The 18,816-nt window shown below is 43.8% G+C and overlaps 5 protein-coding genes across 7 annotated transcripts; 3 read left to right on the top strand and 2 right to left on the bottom strand.

Moving 5' to 3' along the window:
* The first annotated feature begins 43 nt into the window (after nt 1–43).
* On the top strand, nt 44–3,193 carry LOC135350229 (HHIP-like protein 1). Of its 2 annotated transcripts, none has more exons than XM_064548966.1 (7): nt 44–246; nt 318–1,107; nt 1,454–1,628; nt 1,780–2,105; nt 2,158–2,293; nt 2,737–2,958; nt 3,008–3,193. In XM_064548966.1, exons 1-7 carry the CDS (start codon nt 139–141, stop codon nt 3,063–3,065), a joined length of 1,815 nt encoding a protein of 604 aa, XP_064405036.1. In that variant the 5' UTR covers nt 44–138; the 3' UTR covers nt 3,066–3,193. The 2 variants fall into 2 exon arrangements, with proteins under 2 accessions (XP_064405036.1, XP_064405037.1); XM_064548967.1 differs by lacking the exon at nt 44–246 and having other exon boundaries at nt 320–461; nt 511–1,107.
* Nucleotides 3,194–3,270: 77 nt separating this feature from the next.
* LOC135350216 (guanylate cyclase soluble subunit beta-1-like) lies at nt 3,271–8,671 on the top strand. The gene is made up of 8 exons (XM_064548949.1): nt 3,271–3,416; nt 3,636–3,685; nt 4,112–4,185; nt 4,487–4,590; nt 4,664–5,883; nt 6,210–6,356; nt 7,255–7,409; nt 7,567–8,671. Exons 2-8 carry the CDS (start codon nt 3,683–3,685, stop codon nt 8,564–8,566), a joined length of 2,703 nt encoding a protein of 900 aa, XP_064405019.1. The 5' UTR covers nt 3,271–3,416; nt 3,636–3,682; the 3' UTR covers nt 8,567–8,671.
* Nucleotides 8,672–8,681: 10 nt separating this feature from the next.
* Nucleotides 8,682–10,839, bottom strand: LOC135350238 (uncharacterized). Its single transcript, XM_064548978.1, has 8 exons — nt 10,654–10,839; nt 10,414–10,557; nt 10,088–10,259; nt 9,890–10,024; nt 9,733–9,838; nt 9,234–9,668; nt 8,853–9,112; nt 8,682–8,804 (listed from the first exon to the last, which is right to left on the bottom strand). Exons 1-8 carry the CDS (start codon nt 10,784–10,786, stop codon nt 8,774–8,776), a joined length of 1,416 nt encoding a protein of 471 aa, XP_064405048.1. The 5' UTR covers nt 10,787–10,839; the 3' UTR covers nt 8,682–8,773.
* Nucleotides 10,840–10,878: 39 nt separating this feature from the next.
* LOC135350232 (uncharacterized) lies at nt 10,879–12,680 on the top strand. 2 transcript variants are annotated; one of them, XM_064548969.1, is made up of 5 exons: nt 10,879–11,040; nt 11,122–11,269; nt 11,316–11,485; nt 11,548–12,403; nt 12,454–12,680. In XM_064548969.1, exons 1-5 carry the CDS (start codon nt 10,931–10,933, stop codon nt 12,541–12,543), a joined length of 1,374 nt encoding a protein of 457 aa, XP_064405039.1. In that variant the 5' UTR covers nt 10,879–10,930; the 3' UTR covers nt 12,544–12,680. The 2 variants fall into 2 exon arrangements, with proteins under 2 accessions (XP_064405039.1, XP_064405040.1); XM_064548970.1 differs by having other exon boundaries at nt 10,880–11,040; nt 11,096–11,269.
* A 142-nt stretch (nt 12,681–12,822) lies between these two features.
* LOC135350222 (SLIT-ROBO Rho GTPase-activating protein 2-like) lies at nt 12,823–18,800 on the bottom strand. The gene is made up of 10 exons (XM_064548957.1): nt 18,329–18,800; nt 17,642–17,798; nt 17,504–17,578; nt 17,039–17,445; nt 16,148–16,298; nt 15,220–15,371; nt 14,663–14,737; nt 14,355–14,456; nt 14,067–14,164; nt 12,823–13,867 (listed from the first exon to the last, which is right to left on the bottom strand). The coding sequence occupies exons 1-10, from the start codon at nt 18,701–18,703 to the stop codon at nt 12,985–12,987; spliced, it is 2,475 nt and encodes an 824-aa protein (XP_064405027.1). The 5' UTR covers nt 18,704–18,800; the 3' UTR covers nt 12,823–12,984.
* Nucleotides 18,801–18,816: the final 16 nt, after the last annotated feature.

Raw genomic sequence — 18,816 nt, 5'->3', positions numbered from 1 at the left:
TCTCATCTTGAGCCGAGCCAAGGGTTTGGTAAGGAATCAACAATCTAATAATTATACAAAAAAGGAAGAAGAAGCCATAAATTATGGCACCATCAAACTAACACAAAGCATAGCACAAAGTAAGTGAGAAATAAGAAGATGTTGAAACCTCTCTCTTTATTGGTGGTCCTTCCATTGATAGCTCTTCCACTGTCCTACTCACACCCTCAATGCCTTGATTTCCAGCCACCTTATGAGGACTCTCAAGTATGCAAACATGCGTGCACTAATGTAATAATCACTATGTTGTAAACTAAACAAACTGTTTTCCTGTTCAGGTCTCTTACTGTACTGAGTACAAAGACTTCGGCTGCTGTGGGCGTGTGACGGACAGACGTGCTCGCAAGAGAGTGGACCACCTCCTCACTCGTACGCGGGCTGGTCTGCAACTCGGCCCAGATTGTGAGCCGTATCTCCGGAATGTGAGCTGCATTAGATGCTCCCCCTATGCTGCACACTTGTTTGATATAGAGGACAGCCGTGATGGGAGGAAGTTCCCATGGCTCTGCAGGGAGTATTGTCAGGAGGCCTACCAACACTGTCGACGAATCCTACTCAGAATGTACAAGATGAAAACGTATGATTTCGGACTCCGAAAAAACCCCAGTTCTCACGAAGTTCTGGTGAATGACTCGATCAAATTCTGCTCTGAAGTGATCCCAACCGAGTCCCCGTACTGCTATCCCCGTGTACTCAATGGACCACAGCTAGGTGGCTCTGTAGTGAATACAAATGGTACTCTCGACTGCTTGTGTGCTCTGCCCGTTGCTACAGGGCTAAGAAATCCGGTGTTTGCTGTACATAGTGGAGACCATACTGGGAGGATGTTTATCGGAGAGCAGGTGGGCGTGGTCCGAGTTCTTACGTCCAATAACACTTTGTTGTCTTCGCCGTTCCTGAATATTGAGTCTAAAGTGCTCACCTCCAGTAGGCGTGGTGACGAGAGAGGAATGTTGGGCATGGCTTTTCATCCGAAGTTTACAGAGAACGGTCGTTTCTTTGTCTATTACTCTGTACTGATCAATAACAAGCACTACAGTCGAGTGTCTGAGCTCACCGTCAGCTCAGGTGAGTGAGTACAGGGTTGACTTTTTACAAGAGGGACAATTTTGGAGTCTAAAATACCGTATAGCGAGTTATTTTCGAGACACTAAATTTTCGCAGATTGCTCAAACTAAGGATAGAGGTTCAAATGACCACACCTCTACAGTAGAGAGGTCTTTCAATACCAAAAGTAAATCACGATTCCCAAATTTTCGAGGCACTCTCAAATTTTTAAGGTTCGAGGTCAATTCGCGAAAATCGGGAAATATAGTTCCTCGAAAAGAACCAGCTAATCGGTACTTTTATTATGGTTATTAAATTATGGTTATATTGAACCAGGAACTAATTATTTTGTATTATCTACCTACAGGAAATGGCAATGTGGCTGATCCTAACTCAGAGCGTGAGATCCTGCGACTGTTACAACCTCGGTCAAACCACAATGGAGGGCAGCTGCTCTTCAAGAACGGTTATCTCCTGGTGTTCCTCGGAGATGGGGGTGGGGCTGGTGATTCGTTTGGTACTCCTGGCAATGGCCAAAACACGTGAGCTGATGTAATAATAGGGGGAATTTATTGGGTAATAATTATTGCATCATTGTTTGGCAACAAACACTTCACAACGTGTGTGTGTGTGTGTGTGTGTGTGTTAATGTTAATTCATACGTGCATCACATCATCTTGCACATGCATGCAGGAGAACGTGGTTAGGGTCAGTGCTGCGGCTAGACGTGGATCATAAGGACCCGGGGAAGGAGTACTCTATCCCTACTGATAATCCATTTGTCAACGACTCTAGTGGGCTTCCTGAGATCTATGCGTACGGCCTGCGTAACCCGTGGCGATGCTCTTTGGACCGTGGGGACAGAGACACTGGAGAAGGTAGGGGGCGTGTCTTCTGTGGTGACGTGGGGCAGAGCAGCTACGAGGAGGTAGACATTATTGAGGCAGGGGGGAACTACGGGTGGCGGGCATACGAAGGAAACCAGTGCTTCGATGAAGATCTCTGTTCTCAAGAGAGCCGTGAGTTGCCGTATGTATGGCCTCCCAGTGTAAACAACACCTGTTACTATAGTGGGTCATGTGATTTCCCCTATTGATGTGTATGACCACCAGTCCGTTGGAGTGTCCGTGACTGGAGGTTATGTGTACAGAGGATGTTTGTTTCCAAACTTGAGAGGACTCTATGTTTACGGAGATTACGGAACTGGGTGAGCTGGAATGTACGTACATGTGTGTAATTATAGAAACTGTATGCACTGGGAGGATCATGTTGCGTCTAATAGTTTGAAATCAGTTTAGGGCATGAGTGAAATTCCTCGAATGAGTGTGTCCTTTTAGGAAGTAGGTACACTGTTGTCCTCTCAGACCGTCGTCTGATTGGCTTAATCATTTCTTTGACGATAGTCAAGTGCAAATATTGACTGAACTGACTATTATTAGCACCTCGGTTATGTGGCTTCTTTGTTGCTTTGATCATTCACACTGCATAGCTATGTAGGGCATTACCCTCTCCCACCTGCTGCATTGCTCCACAGCTGTGCACTGCCTGCAGGCACTCTGTTATCTGTAGCTAATTATTAAAGTGTGAATTTTCCCTGTAGCAACCAGACAATAACCACAATAGGTCAGCACATTTCTGGTCCATTTACAGAACTCTGCTTGCCCTGCGAGAGACGACCGAGGGATGGGAGAGAAGTCGACTGTGCATGGGTGGAGAGGGCTTGTGCACTGGAGACCTTGTCGGAACAGAGAGGTCACAGTTCATTCTGTCGTTTGGAGAGGATGAAGATGGGGAGCTCTACGTGCTGACTACATCAAATGCCTCCCCTACAGCCAAAACAGGGACTGTCTACCAGCTTATCGACCCTTCCAGGTATGTCCCTAATATTCAATACAGTACTCTATATTTTTCCTCCATGCAGACGAGCAAGGCCTATAGAATGCAAACGAAATATCAAGAAACTGAACTACCAAGGCTAAAAAGCCAACTAACAGTCATTTATTTTACAAATCATTTTATTGCTTAAATCTTTGTGACTTCATATCCTTTTGCTTACTGTCCACCCACACACTTGACATAAAGTTCAAAAGGAAGTGGCTAACATGAACTTGTGTAATTATAAACTCATTGCGCACCACATACAGGATGTGTAATGGTAGTTCCATCCTTTAATCATATTCATTGCCTACGTCACGAACACATTCAAGTTAATTGTAAGAGAACAGGCCACACATTCATTAGTACAAGTACAAGTCAATCTCTACATACGTACATTTAATAATAGCTACAGGTAGAATTGACAAGCTGCAAATTCTTCTCAAGAAAATCAGGTACGTTTGATGGTCATACTTGAAGCTAGAGGTGCAGAATAGAACAGTGTTATCTTGCCCGCAAATCTAGTCTGGCCACACACACACTAGCTGTACAATCATGCATGTGATGCCATGCAGAAGACTCTCCAAGGTGGTATCATATACTTTGTTTCTGACTAGATATAGGTGCTAAGCTAGCTGAAGATATTTATGAGGTTTCTTTGTTCGTTCGAATAGGTTGATTGAAGACGTGTGTGATCATTTGAGCGGACATTGTTGGAGCCATGGTAAGCGATTGTAAATGTAGACCTCTACTCTGCCGTGTAAACAAGCTGGATATGAGGCGTGGGTATTAAATAAAGGTGTAGTACTGACCCCTACTGGTTTAAGGTCCATTTGCAAGAGTTATCATGCGTAGAGCAGTTTCCTTCCTTTTCATTCATATGATATCACCTCTGAATACACTGTGCAAAGCTTCCTAAGGTCGTATGTACTTGTATATTAAACGATTACCGTTGAACATATCTCTGTATTCAGGCATTGTTAGAGGCCCTACAGAGTATGAGATAGTGAAGTACCTGTGTGTGTGTGATACTTTGGGTCTGTAGGATTTTATGTATATGATACTGATACTGAGTGTGGGATAGTTGGGTTGGGGGTTTTTTAAGTGTGTGATCACTGACTGGTGTGTTTGTCAATTCGTCTCCGTACAGTATGGGTTTGTGAACTCTGCCTTGGAGAAACTCATCATCCGTCGGTTTGGTGTGGAGAAATGGGATGAAGTCAGGTGAGGCTATAATCACTAGGCTTCAAAATGTGTGACACCCTTCTGTTTAGTCTTCTGTTCTTGAATTAGCTAATGGGTAAGAGTAGCACTTGAGTTATACGCTTCAATTTACACGTTTGGTGTATGGAAGGGTGGTTTTTGCTTGGATATAATTATAGTGTTTTGGTGTCTACATATATGTAATTATTGTGTTGAGCTCACGTTGCTTTGGTGGGTGGGCGGCTAAAATGAAATAGATCTAATAGATGGGACTTGTTACTCAATCTCTGTGCATATACAATTATATGTTCATCATGTACAGGGCATATGCTGATCTGATGCTGGCTGAAGACTCCTTTCAAGAGCACACAGTGTACAGGGATTCTGACACATATAGCGTGGTAGGAGCAGCCGTTGAAGTACTAGGTATGTCGTCAAGAGTATGTATCCTTGATCAGATTAATCACCCCCGGCCCTGCCATCCCTCTCACTCACACAGGTCTAGATGGTGACACACTGCTGGAGATGTTTGGAGAACAGTTTCTACTGTGGTGTCAAGAGTCTGGATATGCCAAAACGCTACGGTTGCTCGGTCGAACTCTCCAAGATTTTTTGGCCAATTTGGATGCCCTCCACGACCACCTCTCAATGGTGTACCCGCACATGGAGGCCCCCTCATTCAGATGCACCACTGGGCTCAAGAATTCTGAGTTTCTACTTCACTACTATTCTGATCGGCCGGGGCTTGAGGGGGTGGTTATGGGCATTGTCAAGTCCGTTGCCAGGGAGTACTATTCCGTCGAGGTCGAAATGAAACTAGTCACAAAGAAAGGTAACGAAGGAAGCGACCATTCTATATTTTCCATCCGAGAAGTTGCCGTGCATTCTGATCATCAGGGGGGCCCAGAAAAGGTCCCAGAAGATTCAATGGCATATTCTGATAAGCAATTAGTCAGCTCAAAGACGTTCTGTAAGGCTTTCCCATTTCACATTGTCTTCGACTATGACATGAAAATCCTTCAAGTTGGCTCGTCACTGAGTGTGGTGCTACCGGCCTTGAAGCAAGACGAGGTCAAACTTGACAGGTTCTTTGAATTTGAACGACCCAAGATGCGATTAACTTTTGAGAATATTCTTGCTCACATCAACACGATTTTCATCATGGTCCCGACTCGCCAGGCCAACATGACCATAAACCTCACCAAATTGGGCATGGTTGAAGGGGAGCACATGCGACTGAGAGGACAGATGATCCATATCAATGACAAGAAACCTGAGGCCATGCTTTTTCTCTGCTCCCCCCACGTCAAGTGTCTAGACGATTTGGAAGACAAGGGATTGTATCTCAGTGACATCCCAGTCCACGATGCCACCCGAGGGCTCCTCATGATGAGACAAGCAGCTGCCTCTGAATTTGACCATGCTGTCAGACTGGAGGATCTTGTGATGCGGCTGAGAGCGGTACAACAGTCACTCGAGGAAGAGAAAGGACGAATGAGAAACCTTCTCCACCAAATGCTCCCCATTAGCGTGGCTGATAGTCTCATGGCAGGACAAATGGTTGAGGCGGAGAGGTTTGAGTCAGTCACCATCCTGTTCTCAGATATAGTGGGCTTCACGGGGATATGCACTCAGTCTGGGCCTATGGAGATTGTGAACATGCTCAACAAGCTCTACTCTCTGTTTGATCAAGTGGTCGGGCCGAACAACGTGTACAAGGTATGTTCCTAGTTCTATGGTATTCTCTTCCAATATAAAATATTGGGAAGGATTGATACCTGATTGAGCTAGTGTTGTTGTATTCAAAGCATGCCATTAATTTCCTTCTACACGCCCCCACACCACCTTACACTGGAAGTAATGAATAGAAGCATCGGCACCTTTTAACAATGTATTTTCAACAAGTGAAACTTGATAGCTCCTGTTAAGTGTTACGTAGTGGTTTGTGGTGCATGTACACCGTGTAACCTCAATGTATGTGGTCCTGGTCTAGACTCTACAAACCTTACAAATTTTACCACTTAATTAGCACTTAATCACCTCAGGTTGAGACCATTGGTGATGCCTACATGGTGGTTGGTGGGCTCCCCGAGAGAGACCCTACACATGCTGAATGTGTGGCTAATCAGGCCCTGGACATGATGCACTACTGTCAACAAGTCAACCGGCCTGATACCAACGAGCCCATCGTGGTATGTCAGACTTTATCACATGCACATTTATTAGGTAATTACATGTATGTACATTTGTGTATACCTTGAAGTGGTTATTGGGCTTGTAGTAATGGTAGATTTAACATGTAGTGGCCTGTAACAGTATTGTCTGCAAGAGTGACTTGTATATATCCCACTATAAGTGTAAACGCACGTACTCTTATCAACAATTCAAAGCTAGTTTCCGTCATAACATTATTATTCGAAATAGACATATGTTAAGAACAAGTAACTCCCACATTGTTCACCTAATTTGTTGCTATTAACGAACCCATTTGACAGTGTACTTGTACATACCACATGTGCTTAAGATGCAATTTCTTTCATAAGCATCTCATACAAAATTCAAATCTACTGCTCCATTTCATAATCGCACACCACTCCCCCATCCCCCTCATGTACAACAGTTGCGTAAAAGAAAAGGTCTGGCCCCCCAGATTAATGTCGTGTAGCTTTGGTGCCTCCACCGAGGCATCAGCACCCATGGTGCTTTTTATTTATCCATTAGTGGTAGGTTCTAGTATCCCTTGCATGGTGCACCTTGTAACAGTATTGTCTGCAAGAAGTGGCTTGTATACATCCCGCTAAGTATTGAATGTGCAAACACGTGTATTTCATTGTATCAACAATTCAAAAGTTTCCGTCATAACTGTTATTCGAAATGGACATTATGTTAAGAACAGTAGCCCCCACATTTTTCGCCCTCTTACTCATATCATTTGTTGTTATTAACCTATTTGACCGTGTACTTGTATACATACCACACATGACATAATGTGCTTAACTTTCAATTTCTTTCATACGCATCTCGTACAAATTCAAATTTACAGCTCCCTTCAATAACCACACCACCTCCCCTCCCACACACACAAAACAGATGCGTATTGGTATCAACAGTGGAGACGTGGTGGCCGGAGTGGTGGGTCGCCGGATGCCTCGTTACTGTCTGTTTGGGAACACGGTCAACGTGGCCAGTCGTTGTGAGAGCAATGGGACTCCCGGGAAAATACAAGTCACAGAATTCACACACGAGTACGTGTAGCCATGTCGTAGTGTGCATGCCACCTCAGCATTCCATGTTGCTAAGTAATAATAAATTGAGTAATGTAATTTTAAACTAATTGGCCAGCTAGGCTATATTAGTGACGAGTCATGTAATTAACGATGTTTTAATCTGTTTACTGTATAGGTTGCTCAAAGACAAGTCCAACTTTGTGTTTGAGTTTCGAGATGCTATGGACTTTAAAAATGTCCCCGATAAAGTCAAATGCTATTACCTGACCGAAAACAAACTGCACAAGATCAATCCAGTTGTCGATGAGTCGGACCAAGTCCAGTATGGCTTCGTGTACAACTCTATTACTCCCCCAGGTACTCCTGTTCCTCCTTATTCTCCATCTCTCCCCCCAACATTTCCCATCCGCTCTAACGCCAATCCCAAAGAGCTGTCTGGATGTCCACTCTCCTCCTTAACACAACTGACACCGGGAATTAACATCACTGAAGCCACGCCCACCCCCAGTTCGAGCAAGAGAAACAGTGTGGGGTCTGAGATTTCTTTAAGCAGTCACTCTCGTAGCTCCACTCCAGATGACTGTTTAGACGATCTTGGACTTCAAATGAAAATGGATGAACACCATTCACCGTTCCTGGACACGATGCGCCGATTGTCTGGTTTGGAGCCTGTCAAAGAGGTCACAGAGGCTGATGAAGAGATTGTTATCGAGGGGACGATGGAGCAGGGAAAGAAAGAGGCAATTCCAACAGTCAGGAAAATATCAAATGGCTCAAACGTGAGCGTAGACAGTCTGGGCGAAGGAGAGGGGAAGACCGCACTCAGAAAGATGTCCGATGCGTCCAGCGAAAGTGGGATCTTGAGTTCAGGCAGTAAAACATCGGAAGGAGGAGGTGTGGACCACAAGTCCTCTACGTCTAGCTATGATGGAATGGCTGATTCTCTAGACGAGCTCCACTTAATTCGGAGATCGGGATCAGTCAGTGACAAGATAAAGAAATTCGACACGTTGACAAGAGATCGACAGAGAAAGACAGGACTGCACTGTGTATCTCAGGACTCTCAAGTACAAACTGAAACAGCTCTTAATTGCAAAAACGGCAAACTTAGACCTGAACGCAAGTCATTAGAATCCATTGGAAGCACTAGTTCCAATGACTGTATAGAGGCCTAGCCAGTCTGTCTCTGCATGTCTCATATATTTTTTGTACTTTTATAGCACTGGTGTGCTCTGCACTTCTTGTACCATTTTGATATGATTATTGTATAATGTACTGAACACAGTCATGTCATGATCGACCAGTTAAACATACAGATATAAAAGCAAGTTGAAGAATTCAAAATGTCAATAGCTTTTGTAGCTTCTAGCTCCTTGAAGAATTCAAAATGTTAACAGTTTCTGTAGCTTCTCCCTGCATGAAAAAGAGTATTTTAATAATTATCACGAATGCATTCCTCACCTAAACTCTGTTTTGAGCCAGTGGTCATTGATTGGTGAGAAGTCACAACCAGCTAGCTCCTCCATTAGCTTCTCCCAGCCACCATGGGACGTAGCCGCTCGACTGAGGAATGACATCAACTTGTGCAGGAGACCCTCACCATACGTGTAGCACTCTTCAAGAAGGCACAGCTCAACTCTCATCTCACAGTTGGTCTTTCCCGTTAGCTTGTCAGGGAGGACATGCAACCATTTCTCCAGCTCCTCCACCTCTTCAGTGCTCTACATATATTATATTAAGGGACGAATAAGAATACTAGCTCGGGTACTCAAAACATCTCGAGGAAGTCAAACAGTGAAAATTTGATTAAAGCATACTAGTTGGTCTATGGTTTCAACGCACTAGGATAGGTGGCAACTGCAGCATGTATGAGAGAGGTGTAGCATTCATTCCAGCTTTCTTTTGGAGCTCACTAATACATTCAACCAGCTTGTTCAACTGTCCTTCCAGGCTCTTATACTTAGCAAACTGTGTTACTAAGGCAACGGCTAACTCGGCAGCCGCCCTGTACTTGTCAGTCTCTCCTACATCCTCGTTCTGAGCATGCCTGAGCACGACCCCGAGCTTCTTGAGGTGACCTCGCGTTCTGCACACGTTTAAATCCAACAGTTCAACCTCCTCATTGAGTAAGATAATGTCATCATAAAGATCATATGTATCATCTTCCAAATTTTCTGCATCATCCTGGGGAGACGGAATGGAGAGATTTGGATCATCCAGCATTCTGTTTTTCTCGAGCAAAGCCTCTCTGTTTTGTTTCAGTTTTTCCTCATCAGCCTGTGTGTGCATGTATGTTAATATAAGAGCCATTATTTTATGTGATTACTAAGTTAATTGGCACCTTTAGCTTGTATCTTTCAGCCTGAACAAAGGTGCGCAACTCCTCCAGTTGCCTCTGCTGCCGCATCCCCCAGGGGCAGTCCCAATGGGTGGTCTGGGTGTCATGGCTACAGAATACAATGTGCAATAGTATTTACTAAGGATTAGGGCTTACTTACTTGACATAGTAGATATCTCCCTGGTGGTCCAAATAACGCTCCCAGCCAGGGGGTAGCTGATTCCACTGGAACTCTCCGAGCGGCACAGAGGTCAAAGTACATGGATCAGTCCATGTGGTACTTTGTGTGTATTCACTGAAACGTATAAAAGCAATAATACATGATTGTGTATAATTATAGAGACTGTACAATCCTTACTTTTCAAAGTATGCTCTCCCAGTTTTTTGATCGACTTTTTGCGCCCAACCTTGGGGCAGAGGGTGTGATTTGGTGGCTGCTGGTGATGTAGCTTGATGGAGAATAGTGTCACTGGTTAGCTTGACAGGTGTCCCTGGAACCGACCAAGTGTGCTGGTTTGATGAAAACACATCTACGAAAACAAATAAATCTGTAAGGAAGTGCTATAATTTCTATACTGGACACCAATGTGTGTAGATTACAACTATTACAACTATTTGTACATAACCTTTAGTTGAGAGGATTCGTACAAATGCTTGTCATACCTATCTACCAAGGCCTATTACCTTCTAGCGTTTGGTTTGGTTTGACTCTGAGTACAACGGTTGGTCCAGTTGCTCTGAGCAGAAGCACAGCCTCAGTGTGTGACAGTCCCTGCAGAGTGTGCCCGTTCACTGCCAGAACCTCATCCCCCAACCGAAGATGAGTGGCTACAGAACACAGGACACGACATAACTGTAAAATCTGTGATTTTAGATTTCCATGATGAGCCCCGCCCCCCTAAACATAAAGTTAGTCATTCTTACATGCTGCTCCACCTTCCTTGATCCAGGACACTACTATAGGGATGCCATGTTCGTTCCCACCCTTCACACTGAAGTCCAGTCCAGTTTTTTTTCTCTGCAAGCGCACTGTCTTTGTTCCTCGAGTGCTCAACATCCTTATCAAGTTTGGGTACAGAGAACAACTTCTTCCGACGATCTTTCCCCTAATTTCCTAATTGCAATCAGAGTGAAGAGGTCTAAGGTCATTCAATTATTCTATATAATACCCAGTGTTACAAAAGTAAACACTGCAAAGATAATGGCTTCTACTATGAGCAAGGAGACAATTGGGGACTTGAGAAATAATCTGATGAAACTGACAAGAGAGATAAAACGTATGAAACTTTCTATGGACATCAACCTGCAAGGGTAGGCCTATTGTGAAGCATAATAATTATAGTACCAATGTCACAAAGTATGACAGTGTGTGCGAGTACAATGTGTATACAGACTGTTCCTGGGCTGTCCCTCCTCATTTCTACCCATTCTCCATGCCTCACTCATGCTCTACTCTCTACCACTGGCAAACTGGCTGACCAGACAAGGCTACGAGTTGTATGCCAAATCAGACCTTAGGTTTATCGAGGGACTCTACAAGGTTGGTGTTTACCATCACATAGATAGTACTCTAATTCTATCTGCAGGTACTACGTGATGTGTTCCACTATCATCCTCGTCTGAGTAAGGAACAGTTCCTGTCTGTTGGTTTTGCTGAGCGGAAAGTGATCCTCACAACACAAGTGCTGCTCCTCTCCCAGGCCAAGCATCAACAGCTGACAGTCAAGGAAAATGCAGACAAACAGCCAAGAAAGAAGTAAATGCTATCGAATTGGTACCTGTGTGTAGGTATGATTGACATATAATTTATTTATGCAGGAGATTTGATCATAGCAAATCATCTGTGAATTCTTCGATTGTGACGATTGTGAGAGCGGAAAGCCAACTAACTACTCCACCCGCTTATGAAGCTCCGTTTGACGTACCACATCCTCCCCGTGATCCCCTTCAACCCATTGCATTACACACCATGTACGGCGGTTCTGTGTCTACCCATCAAGCCACACCGTCTAGTGACCTTGAAATGACCCCACCCCCCTCCCCACAAGTCTCACTATGCACACATACACCTGAAAGAGCTACAGTGAATTCCTGCAACGCTAATTCTGTTGTCATGGATACACAAGCCACGCATGTCACCTCTCCACGGACCACTACTCTATATACCACTACCACTAATCACGCAGATGGCACTGCATTAACCAGGGAATATCCACACCAACAGTTCGGAACAAATCAAGAAGTGACAAACGATGTGGAACAGACTTCAAATGATAGCATTGCAATGTTATTGACTATTAGCAGTCGTATCGATGATATAGTGAGGACTGTTGAATCCATGTCTGCTCGAGTTGACCTTGTGGAGACCCAAATGAAGATGATTGAATCGTCTCAGAATTCAACAGCTGTTTCTGATCGGAGTACTGTTACAAGCAATCGTGCACAGAACATTATCCCCCAGTCATCAAATATTGACACGCCCCACATTCCTCAGTATAAACAATCCGTTCAGTTTCCTACAGACCTCACACACTGTAACACGCATCACACACCTCACACCTCCCACTTCACACACTCTCCACCTAACCTCTCTCCTCCATATTCCCCTGCCACCCATCATGACCATTCCCTGAGGACCAGTCAGCCCTACAGGAGCACTCCACCCTCCACTCCAGTAAGTGGGTTCACCTTGCCTCCATGCATTAATGACCACCCTTTGTACAGGAGGAAGCACATCGGCTCATTGCCAGTCTACGCTCTAGAGCAAGGAAAACCAGAGACTTTTTACATCATGCTAACTCTATCTATAATTGAGTGTTGTCAGAGTGTGTATTACTATTAATTTGTGTGTCATGTATATAGATCTATAGTGTACAATAAACCTGTACATTGCAGTTATATTAACACATTGTGTGTTTCTATCATTTAACAAACATAGTGTTAACACTCAATCCCACAGCATGATGTCAGGAATGTGGTTGCATTAATTATATAATAGCCCATCATGACCTCATAATATGATACCACTATAATGTGTTAATTGACATTAGCAAATCCCCAGAGAGAGAACATGCGTATGTTTAATTTGACGACTTCAATGCATGAATATAATTAAATGGGTGGTACTGTAAAATCAAACATAAATAAAAGACACACAAAAAACTATAAAATATATACACACAAAACAATCCGTACAATAGCAAATAATGTCAAATAACAAGAGTACACACACACACACACACACTATAGAGTGTCTCAGATAACAGTCCCTTCCGTATGGTTGTGGTAGTTATCGCAATCGAGAGAGAATCGCGATGGAGACGTTGATATTTCAGTGGATGAATCGGTGGGGGTGTGGTCACAGGAGAGAATGTGAAGCTGTGTTTCCGAGTGAAATTTGAATTCCTTATTGCTGCTCGAGATTGGTGAATGGTGGGGTGAGTAACGTACACGTGGAACGTCTTTTATCCTCCGTACATGATTTCTCTTGGCTATGTGCGGAGAAGGCATAGTGTTGACCTTCCTTCCATTCTCATCGTTGGACTTGGTGTTCGAAAGAGTACTATGACACATTTTCCCATTCAACGAGGGCATTGATGTGGCATCCATTCCACATAATGTGCCTTTCTTGCCCAGCTGGGGACTAGAGGCTGGCTCGGGACTGTCTCTACCACTGATCCCACTGATACCACTAGACATACGAGTGTGGCTGTACATGGGAAAAGGTGAGTCGGACTCCATAGAGAGAATGTCTGAGTTGTTCATGCCCTCGCTCGAGTTAGTGGGAGAGGAGTTATTGGAAAAAGCCGAGTCGCGACTCATAAACATATCTCTCTTTCGATTGAGCGTGGAGGGCTCGGAAGTTGACTGTACGGGTGAGCTCATTTCTCCAACAGCTGAATCAGTGCTGTCTCCATCGAGAGTGGTCTGATAATGGTTCAAGTCATCGGCAATTTCTTGCTCCAGATTCTTGATAGCATCATCGAGGCATTTCTGAGTGTCTGAGAGGCTTCGGCTTCGTCGCCACGTGAAGTCAGAGTCGTCGACAGTGATAACGGAACTTGTATTGCTGTTAATGGATATCTTTCGGAGGGAATGATGTGGTAGAGTGCCATCAGGGGATTCATTGAGAATGAGTCTGTAATACACGTGTGTGGCAGAGAGAGAGAGAGGTAGTCACTTGTAGTTCATGTCATGTGCTTATAATAATAATAATATGCGAAATTTCCATAATCCTACAGGCAGAGTATAAAATATTGTTGTTAGCAGCCTATACAAAACCATTAAGTTGTTAGGAAGCACCAAAGCATTAAAAGCAAACGTGCAATTTTACTTACCCTTGTTGAAAGCACCGTCGCTTCATAATCTGGTCCAGAGCATCAGGATCGCTGATGGCCAGCTGTCGTAGCGCAATATCGTAGAGTTGGGCCGGAATCTGCAGTGTGTGTGTGTGTGTGTGTGTGTGTGTGTGTGTGTGTGTGTGTGTGTGTGTGTGTGTGTGTGTGTATGTGAAAGTATATATAAACGTGTTTGGTCTGTACATGCTGTGATAGTAAATGTTTACACTAGCCCATGAGATTATAACACGCACAGTTATCCTATTAGGTAATCCTATATATACTTACAGTGAATATAGTGTTCTGCATTCTTATAAGATCCTCCATGACTTGGCACACACTCTGCAACTCCTCTTGTTCGTGTTTCTGGAGCAGATTATCCCCCTTGCGCTGTATGGGCAAAAGCAACAGGTGTTCCATTAGATACAGCTTATGCACCCATTGTTATGACAATATGCAGTTCTGTTATCTTATCACATGCACTTTGTTTGTGGGTATCTAGGAATGTGATATCTTAATTCCCTAACGGAGCGGCATGTGCTTAACAAGCAGCATGTGCTTTATTCAACAAGCAGCATGTGCTTTCTTCTCCTTACCTTGACCTCTTTATGCAAGATGTTGGGCCCAATAATCATGGCTAGATTACTCTCTGTCATAAGGTTCCCAGTTTCCTATAGTGTGTGTGTGGTGTGTGAGAGGTTAATTGGAATGAGTACAAACTAAGGGCTACGTAGACAGAGTAGAGTACAGTAGAGTGGGGGGGAGGGAGCTATGTCATTTAGCTAGGCCATTGAGCGCATCAATGGGCAAGTGGCCGTGGTTACCTCAAGAATGCTTGTAGTGACTTCACAGATGTCAATTAGTGTAGTGCCAAAGTACACAGTGTACACAGCATGCAACTATGCATTTCCTACACCATATGGACCCTTGTATAAGCTGAACTTACAGATGTCACCCTACCTTATAGTTTACTTAATGGTAGGTCACAATTAACTCATGCTCTGGTTGGGTGCCAATAAGTGTTGTACACAGCACGCTCAGTAAGGCAGCCATTGAATCACCTCATGAATAACTAGAAACGCCCACATGCACCCACACACAATAAACCCTCAATCAATAACACCACCCTCAGCTGTTCTGTCCACCCACCCACCTCTGTGCCATCGATGAGGATGATGCCGTTGGAATGAAGGGCCACTCTGGAGAGGAATCGGAGGAGCTCTTGAAGAGTGTCCCTGTTAGCGTGCGGTAGTAGGACACAGAGGTGCCTCAGGGCATCACGCCTCTGGGCAGGGTTGGACAGCTCTGGAAAAGAAAAGTAGACAATGAAATGAATACAAGCTCAAAGATAGCTAGCTATTTTCTGAATGAAATAAAATACAAGTTCCATCGCCTCTGCTTTCCTAAGGCAATTAATGGACTTGACTCGTTATATAATACATGAATGTGCATGCATGCATGTAATAGAAGAGCTACAGTATGATTGTTTAAGTTACGAAATTGAACACTATAGGTAGACTAAGTTATGGCAACTGGCACAACAAAAAGGCAATCCTAGTGGAGATCTAGAAGGTCAAAGAGCACGTGAATAATTATGAAGTATGTTAGCATATGTTCTATGTGGGTGAGTGCTTTGCAACGTGTTTTGGTTGAACAAGACAACACAACAACACATTGGTGTGCAGAGAGTGAGATAAGAGGCCTGCTTTAGTGGGCTGCTGGAGTCAGTGATATGAGTTGTGGCTAGTGCAACACACAAGGCAGGAAGTGCTAAGAATGTATACAGTGTATATATATATATATACTCAGAACCTCAGTAATACCAGCTTTGTCTAACAGACAATCTGAAATGAAGAGCACAATGTCATCAGTGTAGCTCTTGTATGTATTCAAGTTAATTTGATGGTACCAGCTATGTCTATGAGTATTGACAGTTAGCACTACAGAAGGCTCACGATGAACTACACACACAACACACGAGAACAATGAGGATGCATGTAAACAGCTAGAGAGTATACTTTGTCCAGCAAACATACCCAAAATGTGTGGGTATATTAAAACACGAAATTAAAGGGGCTTACTCCTTGTGGCCAAGAATGGGTGATAGAGGTCTCTGGTCATTAGAGGCTCTGGAAGGCTTCTGAAAAACTCCTTTAGTAGACAGGCCACATCATGAGGGTTCATGTCATCAGTAAGCTCAACATCTTGGCCAGAATCAAACATTTGTCGAATCTGAGAACAGGAAAATGACAAGTTACTCAATTACTCAATGTACGCATAAACAGGTTTTACGGTGAATGAATATTGGTGAGGCATTGTCCACGCAGCAAATGAGGTATTCACACATACCTACAAATACAATCAAATGAGATTACACAGAATAGGGCGACCACATGTCCACACAGCTATAATACAACAGTAGTAGTGCCAACAAGCCAGGAATTCCAAGTACACACACCACCCAAAAGGCACCACATTAGCAGCTAATAGAAGAGCAAATAATTATAGCCAGGGAAAGGAAATGGCACTACTGTTGTTTGGCAGAGCTCCAAAGATTGTCCTAGCAACACAACAAGCGCTTTGCTAGCTCTTAATGAAACCTAACACCATCAGGATTTACCAGTAATTATATATTGTATCCAATGATAATCTGTTTCACTACAATAATATGTACACAATCGCAGTACACGAGATATACCTATAACACGATTTTACTTGTTTATCTTTGCTCCTTTACGGTATATAAACTTCCTCAACTAAACAAACAGTTAGGTTCCTATGCATTAGCCTATAGCAAACTTGACTGCCCTCAATTTTACACCAACTGTCATAGATAGGGTATCACTTAGTGTTTCAACAGTATAATTGTTAACAAACTATCAGCTCTTTCAGCACAACTGTCTTTATAATCCCCAAATCACTTGTGAAAACATTCAAGCCTTTCAAAAATGACAAACACACCGAGCAATTACCTCTTTAATTCTCGATTTAGCTCCAGATATTCTAAACAGACCCTCCATTTTGACTCCCTTGGTGTCCAAATATTCAATGGCTTTTGTCACGATGGAGGGCACCTGTCTGTCAGCTGGACACAGTGACTGACGACGTCTAGCACGCGGAGAGGGAGTGCTGTTGATAGAGAGAGCTTCGAGGAGCATGGCCGTGGCATTACCATCGTCAAACAAGGAGGTGTCCGGAGATGTCAAAGATGTCATAGAGGTGGGAGAGAGGGAAGGGGGGTGGTGTAGACTGCGAGAGAGCGTGCCGTTAGGAGTGACGGGAGTGCTTGTACCAGACGTGGGGCGGAGGGGATCCTTGGAGAGTACAGAGGTGAGAGGTTGACCAAATACTCCACTCTCCCCTCCCATAGCCTGCCGGTCTAAGACAATTAACACGATTAACCAAACATAGAGAGAATGTGGGAGAGATTGGCTTACCTTGTTTTTCATTGCCAATTACTTTTTTTCTGTTAAAGGTGTTGAACGATCTAGCTTGCACCTTCCCTCGAGCCCCTGCACAAGGAAAAGGAAAAATACACTATCAACCACTGATATCTGTAACAGACGTCCAATCACCTTTCAGCAGCCCGTGAGACACTGGAATGTCCATTGCCTGGAGGGCATTCACAGCTTGTCTTTGCAAACTGTCCGTCTCGATTTTGGAGAGTTCGTTGATCTCAACGTCCGTGAGTGTCAGCTGTCTACCAGAGTCAGACTCCCATTCCAGACGACCCTGAATGGGGACGGGTAGCCATAGCGATTAAACAGAAGATCAAAGAGAAGAAGCCTGCTTAAGGTTGACAAACAATTATGACATTGGTATGATGATTAGTCATAGAACATCACAGAGCTGCAACTGAACAGACAAAGCAACCTAAATGCACCCTTAAAATACTGGTTCTCATCCTCAAAGGAGTTGTTTAGAAACAAACTCGAAAGGAAATCCAAATCTGGCCCATGATAACAGACAACAAAAGCATGACACTGTATGTACCCATTGGAGCACAACCGCACGAACATGTACGTACAGTACAGCTAGCTAGCTAGCTACAGATGATGCATGATTTATGTAATTACTGTGTACGTACGTGTGATGCTATAAAAATAGTACAAACAGGACGACGATCATTATTTGCTGTGAACAGATGCTTAATACTATACACTGCTTTATTAAAATATGCATCTGTTTTTATCTCAAGCTAGCTGACACTATTTTGCTACTGGTAGTAAACCTAGTACCAATAGTGACTGCACAGTACCTACCTTATGGCTCCACATTGGTCCTCCAGCCTTTATCTCCTCCTTCTTCTTAAGGCTAGAGACTTTGAAAGGATTGTGCTTATTTCCTAAAGAAGTTGATCTTGCAACAGCACTTGGCTCAGGGCTCTCTGAATGTCGATCTGATGGCGGACTTATAAAACATCGAGGCCTCGCATGGACAATTCCCTCCTCCTTGTTCTTGGTTTTCCTGTTCTTGATGAAGCCGCCGAGTTTGCCCAGAATTTTAGGGCTCTCTTTCTTCCCTTTTTTCAGTTTACCAACGTCTCCAGCGCTACTCGGCCGATCAAACGGGACCAGAGAGTTGGTTGATCCAAATCTCGATCTGTGCTGTTTCGTAGGTGACGCAGTTGCACTCATAGTTCTAGGCTGGCTACGAAAAGCAAAACGTGCATAAATTCGAGCTAGATTAAACAGCTCTCCAATATTTTTTGCTCAAGGCAATTATGCAGAAAAGAAAACCACAAACATTA

Source organism: Halichondria panicea, chromosome 16 (genome assembly GCF_963675165.1).
Source record: "Halichondria panicea chromosome 16, odHalPani1.1, whole genome shotgun sequence".
Taxonomy (NCBI): domain Eukaryota; kingdom Metazoa; phylum Porifera; class Demospongiae; order Suberitida; family Halichondriidae; genus Halichondria; species Halichondria panicea.
The sequence above is the reverse complement of the archived record's forward strand: the minus strand, read 5'-3'. Positions and strand labels throughout refer to the sequence as shown.